At 37.9% G+C, this 8227-nt stretch overlaps 1 protein-coding gene across 3 annotated transcripts in view; it reads right to left on the bottom strand.

Annotated features, from left to right (window-relative positions):
- The window catches only part of pik3c3 (phosphatidylinositol 3-kinase, catalytic subunit type 3), an 18634-nt gene that overhangs the window by 4033 nt on the left and 6374 nt on the right, over positions 1-8227 (bottom strand). For all 3 annotated transcript variants that reach the window (XM_016554195.1, XM_016554197.1, XM_016554196.1), the window contains exons 2-17: positions 7370-7558; positions 6921-7064; positions 5791-5920; positions 4442-4528; positions 4241-4336; positions 3671-3742; positions 3422-3526; positions 3254-3346; positions 2594-2779; positions 2227-2369; positions 1934-2012; positions 1782-1849; positions 1553-1658; positions 896-1012; positions 654-785; positions 443-571 (exon numbers count right to left, since the gene is read on the bottom strand). In XM_016554195.1, coding sequence (XP_016409681.1) covers positions 443-571; positions 654-785; positions 896-1012; positions 1553-1658; positions 1782-1849; positions 1934-2012; positions 2227-2369; positions 2594-2779; positions 3254-3346; positions 3422-3526; positions 3671-3742; positions 4241-4336; positions 4442-4528; positions 5791-5920; positions 6921-7064; positions 7370-7558 — 1876 coding nt within the window. The remainder of the gene's footprint in view (positions 1-442; positions 572-653; positions 786-895; positions 1013-1552; positions 1659-1781; positions 1850-1933; positions 2013-2226; positions 2370-2593; positions 2780-3253; positions 3347-3421; positions 3527-3670; positions 3743-4240; positions 4337-4441; positions 4529-5790; positions 5921-6920; positions 7065-7369; positions 7559-8227) is intronic.

Raw genomic sequence — 8227 nt, 5'->3', positions numbered from 1 at the left:
AAGTTATTTGTTATTTTATATTAGGCATAGCCTGTCCTATAGCATTGTGTATTTTTATTCGTTTTGTTAATAAAAGTTCTATGTTTTATACATAGCCTAAAGTGAGTTTGACGTTGTATTTTGTTGTTGCATTCAAGCAATTGACGCCAAATTGACACTAATTCTGTGCTTTTAAGCTATTTAAAAGCGAAGGAAAGCGAGGAAAAATTCAAACTAAAAACGAACAATTGCTTTATGCCGAATTGCCGCTATTTGAAAGTGAAAGTAAAATGCGCACGCCGCTTTTGCAAGCTATTTAAAAGCGAAGGAAAGCGAGGAAAAGAGGAAACGCCCCTGCCCCCACGGTGATACCGGTATTATCTGTATTGTCACACGTTGATTAACCGGTGGGAAAATTTCCTCACCGTTACAACCCTAGTGATGAGATGTAAAGACTTCAGACCTTGTCCATGAGTGAAATAATCTGCAGGATGAGCTGGTCCTGTCTCAGGTCATCTCCATGTTTGAAGATGACAGGATATTGCTCCCCATCCTCTGTCTTAAAGATGAGCTTTGCTGGCATCAGAGCACTCTGGAAGAGAGAAAAACAGAAGTCAGGTGTGGAAGGATGAATGTGTGACACAATGCAATGGATATGAAATGATGCACAACACCTTGAAGAGTGTTGCGGTCTCAGGTATGATGCCTTTGATCCGGATCTGTGGCTCCAGAGGAAGAGGGATGGGCTCGATCTCTGACAGATTCACCTTCTCATTATCAGCCAACAGGCCCTGTAATCGCTCCGTCTGTCAGAGACAGAAAGAACCAAATGATACAACTTCATAACTTCACAAAAACGATCAACTGATTTCTCATTGTCTACAGCAGCTTTTAAAACTGATTCAGTGTTGCACACCTTTTTCTTGCGGTTTCCACTCTCTCTCTGAACGGCCTTCATGAGCTGCACTAATCGGTCTACAAACGTCTGCTGGGAGGCCAGAAGGGAGCGCATCACTCTCACACTCTTATCACCCTGGAAACAGATATAAACATCACATATTGTGAAAAAGTGAAAGTGACAGATTTTAAATACAGGTTCTTCTTTTGAACTTTTTGTTCATCAAAGAATCAAAGAAAAGATAAAATTACTCGAATCTTCAGTGTCGCATGATCCTTCAGATATATGTTTTTTGTTTTTGTATTTTAAATAGAAAAAAAAATGATAAAACATATTTCACAGTTAAATTATGCAGCTGTTTTCAACATTGATAATAATGATACAAATGTCTCTTGGGCACCAGATATTAGAATGATTTCTAAAGAATTGTGTGACACTGAAGACTGGAGTAATGGCTGCTGAAAATTCAGCTTTATTTAAATAGTAATATTTCTCAATATTACTGAATTTAAATAAAAAATGCAGTCTTGGTAAGAATAGGAGACTTCATTCAAAAAATATTTTAATTGAATCTTATTGACCACAATCTTATGACCCCATACCAATTTTTGAACATTAGTTTATATCATCATATTACTTTGTTGTAATCCATGTGGGTTCAGAATGTGAATGTACCTTGAGCAGAGCCTGACTGAACCGCCTCATTACATTGAGGTACATGTCATGGGTTTTGGGGTCTCTCTGCTGTGTGTCCTGATCCTCACACTCCACAATTACATACCTGCAGTGGAAGACAATTTCCAAATATTTTCATATAACTCTTTAATATGGAGTCGGCAGAACTGGCACATTGTTGTAGATACTGTAAGTACAGAACTGCAAAACATCTTGATCCATTACTCACCAGTATAAATAGTTTGCCAGTGTAGAGTTTTTGCAGGCACGTGATATAAGGAAGGTGCACAGATCTTCCTGTGGAACACAGGTCACATACACTTTTACATAAACTTCACATCCACTATGCATCTAAAATTAGTGGGGGGTTTTTACACTTACCTCTAGATTCTCACCATCTGTTCCTTCTTTGCCTTTCTGTGTGCTGGGCATCACAGTGACAGTCGATGCCATCTGGGAACTGCAAAATAAATCACTGTAACCCTCACGATTTTTTGTTTATAAATTTGCCATTTTTTTAGAATTCCGACTGTACATTTGATCCAACTACCTTTGAGGATTGTACATTCAGATTTCGAAAGCTTTTGTAATTCTAAGCAAAGTAATGTATAATTGATTTGGGGAAAAAACAGTGCATTTCATACAGACGCATGTTCTTTAAGTATGTAGCCAACCTGTCCAGATCTCCTATTGCTGAGCTCTCTGTCAGAACTCCTTGACTGTCTCTCTTACTGGCAGGCTCCAAACCGCCCTGGATATCATTGAAGTTCTCATATTTCAATGCCTGCACCAGCTGGAGCAAGTACATTAGCAGATCCTACAAGGATAATCAGAATTACATGTATTAAGTGGAATCAGGTTCCTTTAATGCATCAATCTTTCAGTTGTCCCTAAAAATTACCAGTGTTAATGGTGTGTGTAATTAAGTATCCTTATTACTGCTTATGAAAGCATAACATAATTTGACGCACAAAGATATGCATCTATAAACCACTGACAATCTGACTAACACACACATACACAAACGTACATAGACGTTACCTCATCATCAGCCTGCTGCAGCCTCGCGACAGCGTAGCGTCTGACTGTGGGGTTGGTGAACTGTGAGGACAGCAGCTCCAAGGAATCCTCCACATCCATCGGCCGCCACTTTCCCAGCAGCTCCAGGGCCTGTTTGGCCTCCTGGGGCAGATCCCAGTTCACACACTTCAGGAACTTAGTCAAAGCCTATAAACACACCCACAAATGAGATCTTGTCCTGGACACAGACTACAATTGAGATACCATCCTGTTACTCGGGGGACAACACTGGTACCTATATGAACAATTTCAAAAGTTTGTGGTTGGTAAGACTTTTATGTTTTTGTTTTGCCTGCTCACCAGGGCTACATTTTTCAAATTAAAAATATGGTAAAACAGTAATATTGTGACATATTATTACTATTTTCTATTTAATTACTCCAGTCTTCAATTGTCACATGATCCTTCTATCATTCTAATATGGTGATCTGGTGCTCAAAAATGTTCTTGTCATTATCAATGTTGCAAACAGATATTTGTGGAAATCATGATGCATTTTTGGCATGCATGAAACCATGAAATATAATTTTACTGTAACTTTTGTTCAATTTAATGTGCCGTTGCTGAATAAAAGTATTACTGACCCCAAACTTTTGATTGGTTTTGAATGTGCTCACTCACCTTTTCCTGTGTGGTGAGGTAGTATCTAAACTTCCACACAAGGTCCTGTTCCTCAGAGCTCAGCTGCTTAGTGGGTGGGTAGCTTACTATGATCTATGAAAGAAAAACAGTATTATAAAGACATCTGGTAAGATTTCTTGTGTACTTCTTTTTCTCTTTATCACTAACATTGAGTTGATCGCGCGTGGCTGCATTAGGTTTGAGATCGTGGTCAGATGGTCCGCTGCGTAAACTACGAGCCAGTTTATGATGCTTACTCTCCACAAGGTTCTCCTGCAACAGAATGCCAACACCATCAGTTACCAACTTTATCATTTTAAATGAAATTATTCTTTACATTATCAAGTGCCAACACAGATTCTCAAACCCATAAACCCAAGATAATGGACTTTTTTTTTAGTTTTGTTTTCCACTCACCATGCACATCTGAGGGTCGGGGACTTTCACAATATCTGAACTGGTCGGCAAAGGGGAGGATTCATCTGCATCCTGTAAAAAGAGAGAGGCATAAAACCACTGAAATTTAACAAGGCTTTAACAAGTACTAGATAAAGGAAGGTGAACTATCACTCATTTAAAGTCAACATAAAATGGCATCTACAACATATTTTAATTCTGTAACAAAGAAAAAAGGTTGGGGCTTGTTTTTACCCATCAAGGCATTCCTGACTGCTAATTGTGAGGGACTGCTTTTTTCTAACTACATTTTATTACATATTACATTAACCAGAATTAAATTGCTCTGTTTAAGATTGGCAAGATTTCTGAAAAGCTGCTTTCTCTACAACAATATCCTAATTCAATGCCTTAATAGTTATTTGGCCAGTTAATAGTCACACCACAGCCTAGTCAACTAAAAAGTAGTTATTTAGAAGCAAGCAAGGCTAATACATTTTGATGAAGCATGCATTAACAGGGAAGTAAACAGAGTTATTTTGATTCAACATTGACTTGACAGTAAAAAAAGTAGAGAAAAAAAAGATATACCTTTTCGTAATAAACAATGCTGTATTCTCGTTCACCGCTTTTGACACGAGGGAATTCCACCATGAGGTACATGAAATTAGAGCTACGTTTCTCACTCTGTAGATAAAAAGAACACAAGCTTCACAAATCAAGCTTTACACAGAGGTAGCAAAAATTACAGTGGCTTCATATCGTGACACTTTTTACCCCCAAACCACTCACCTCATTGATCATTTCAATCTCTCTGAAGGTCAAGCGATCCAGCCAGTCTACTTTAACCATGTGCCCCTGACGATGAGCTTTTGTTAGCTGAGAGAGACAGAGAGGCAAAGAAAGAGAGAGGAAAACTTAAAGAAAAAGACACGTTTGCAAGACTAAGACACAACTAAGACGTTGTGTGCACAATCCTTTAGCCAATCATATGACAGCGGTGTGTCAGCGTGCAAAAGCACACAAAAAGCTCATTAGCCAAAGGACATTCGGTGGGGGGGCAGTGCAAAGTAAGTAGCACACCAAGATGACTCCTACTAAACAAACAGTTAGTAATAGTTAGTACAATAACACATCTCATCTAAAGGCCAGCAAGAGTCTAAGAGGACTTTGTTTAACCAGCCATACATGTGTTTTAGTGGCTAAACATAACGTCCATGACATTCATGATTATTTCAAGGAATGTTCTCACTTCAAAACAAGTTACGCTTTATCAACGGTATCCACAACAAATCATTCTGACTTAAAAGAATTATCCAGCACAACAATCTTTTTTATTTAGTCTGTTCATTTTTCTAAATCCTCCTTTTGATGTGGGACTGTTTTTTTAAGTGGGTGAACATCTGGTTATACATTAAAGACATGATTGATCTACCAGCTAACATGGTCATAATTTGAGTTGAACAATTGTAAATTAAAATTAAAAAAATGCTATATTTGACCTGCCATATTTAAAAAAATATATTTATAGTATCATAAAAATTGTTTCTAATCTTTTGATTCTCCTGAACATCTACACTGTTGTAAATAAATAAATATATGTTGAATTAAAAAATTGGTGAGGTCAAGCTGCAAAAATGGCAGTGCCTCGAGTCCAAGACACACAGAAAATAACATACTCATCCTATTTGTGAAAATGTGGGTCAAATTATGCAAACTAAATATATACCCTGTCCTATATCTTGCCCACAAATATATGAGACAAGCCAACACTCATACACACACACACACACACACACATTCACACACATACATTCAGCATTACTGTCCTGTTTTCTCTCATACTCACGTCACTAAGTATCTCCAGGTCTGGGCCCTGGAACAGAGGGCAGTTAAAACATGTCCTTTGACAGAACACACACACAAGCACACTCCCTCGCAACAACAAACATTCTCAATTCTCATTCTTTCCACAAATTGGGTAATCTATAAACACAATCAGCATATCCATCTATCCCTCCCTGCCGCCACCCACTTTTCATTTAACATATCCCTCATGTACAGTAACTGTCCATTCACAGGCATATTTCTCCAGTTTCTGTCTCAGCTGGGCTCCTCCACTCCCCAATCCATCAACTGACCTTGGCCAGGCGGCCCATCTGGTCCTCTGCCAGAGTGCTGCTGGTCCTTCCTGGTGTACTAGTGGGCTCACTGCCATCACCCTCCACACCCGGCCACACCTTCAGATCATGCATGCCCTGCCGGAACATTCTAGTAGACAGAGTGAGAGAGATGGAGAAAGATAAGGGGGAATAATAAATGTATAAAAGTAGTGGTGTGCAAACTTTAGTGGTAAATAATCTCTTTTGTGATAAGAATCTCTTTCCTAAATAATTAATAACACCTCGCCTTCTATTTTAACATGTACAGATTTTATTCATTCAAATTAATTTGATATAATCTCAGATTCTGAATGTAGTGGTTACAAGCACCCTAAAATCTGTAAGACAATGAAATTATTATTGGAGTGTAGATATGAATCATATGTATTCTGAACAAATTCATAAAAAAGTATTACGAAAAGTATGACACCAAAGTATTTGTCAGCTCAAAAACAATTTAACCAACGGAGCAAAGCATTCAAGTGCAATAATGGATGTGCTTGCCTTACTAACATATGTAAATATTTGGATGCCAAATTTAAATTTTGTGCAAACATATCAGACTGGTAGAAGAAGAGACTGGTGGAAGAGACTAATAGAAGAGAATGGTGGGATGGAATTGTCCTGCAATGCATTTTTACTGTGCTAACGTTTAGGGTTGGTAAGATAAAAAAAAAAAAAAAAAGAATTATCTTAAGCTTTAAAGGCAGTAAAAAGGTAATACTGTGAAATAGTATTACAATTTAAAACAACTGTTTTAAATTGACTCTCCATATGATTGTAAAGTGCTTTGGGTGTACAGCAATGCACAATAAAGCGCTATATAAATGCTTCCTTCATTCATTCATTCATTCATTCATTCATATGTATTTTAAAACTTTTATTCCTGTAAAGGCAAATCAGAATTTTCCGCAGCCATTACTCCAGTCTTCACATGATCGCTTTAATGAAGGCTTTTTAAAAATCCCACTGGGAAAAATGAATAGGAAAAATACTTCTGAAACCAGAGCAGAGGGGAAAAAAAGGCGGCTGGGCACTAAAGCACTCAATTTTATGTCATTTTCCAGTTATATTTCTGATGAACAAAATTGTAAACATTAGACCCTTACCCATATTTCCCAAAGAGGGTGACTGTAGTGCCCCCAACAGGCGTGGCTTGGCCGGGTCCATACACATCCCAAACTGTTAGAGTCACCTGGGCACTCTGAGGCAGGTCAGGGTACTTCACTGGCAGCCTAAGCCACTCGTTCCAGCTAAGGTGAAGAGAAGACAACAATAATAATGTGACAAAACATATGTGACTCAGTACAGTGAACAAATGAAATTTTAAGGTATTAAAATCAGTACAAAAAAAAAAAGATCACATTTGTCATTTATTGTGCAAATATCTAAGTATGCGAGCGGATGATTGGGTACAAAAATATATGCTACATAGCTCAGCAAAGCATCTCTGATATCTTTTGTTTGGTTTCCTGCTCTGACTCATTATTGAATCACATTAGCATAAAATGATCCACTGTGTGACATATAGAGATTAACCATTGATAAATGTACGTACTTCCAGCGAGTGCTGAAGGCCTTGTAAGACGTTCGTACAGGCAGAGCGAGAGGCTTGCCCTCGGCAAACACCTGACAGGTGACGTACAGATCAGAGCAGCTCTCCTGATAGAGTCCTGAGAACCGCAGCATGGGGTCCTCAAGCAGAGCTTTATAGCTCTTCTGCTCTCTCTTGCCCTCCAGACTGCCTCTGCAAAAGCAAACAGAAAGGAGATACTATTTCTGCTCAGTCAGAACACAGCACAATGTCAAGACATTTGCTTTCTGAAGTAAGGAATTTGCATACTGTACCTCTTTATTGGTGAGCAATTGTGCTAAAAGTCAGCAGAGTTACAAAACTATTTGATCAATGATTTCCTTGACTTTTCCATGACACTTTATATGTTCTGATGCTGTTTTTAAGTTTTTGAAAAACATCTCTCATGCTCACCAAGGCTGCATTTATTTGAGCATTAATATTAAACAGTAATATGGGAAACATGTGACCCTGGACCACAAAGCCAGTCACAAGCAGCACGGGTATATTTGTAGCAATAGCCAACAATGCATTGTATGGGTCAAAATGATCGATTTTTCTTTTATGCCAAAAATCATTAGGATATTAAGTAAAGATCATGTTCCATGAAGATATTTAGTAAATTTCCTACTGTAAATATATCAAAACGTAATTTTTGATTAGTAATATGCATTGCTAAGAAATTCATTTGGACCACTTTAAAGGCGATTTTCTCAATATTTAGATATTTTTGCAGCCTCAGATTACACCAGATTTTCAACTAGTTGTATCTCGGCCAAATATCGTACTATACTAACAAACCATACATCAATGGAAAGCTATTTATTCAGCTTTCAGATGATG

This window comes from Sinocyclocheilus rhinocerous, unplaced genomic scaffold, assembly GCF_001515625.1.
Source record: "Sinocyclocheilus rhinocerous isolate Xijiao unplaced genomic scaffold, SAMN03320098_v1.1 scaffold105, whole genome shotgun sequence".
In the NCBI taxonomy this organism is placed as follows: domain Eukaryota; kingdom Metazoa; phylum Chordata; class Actinopteri; order Cypriniformes; family Cyprinidae; genus Sinocyclocheilus; species Sinocyclocheilus rhinocerous.
The sequence above is the reverse complement of the archived record's forward strand: the minus strand, read 5'-3'. Positions and strand labels throughout refer to the sequence as shown.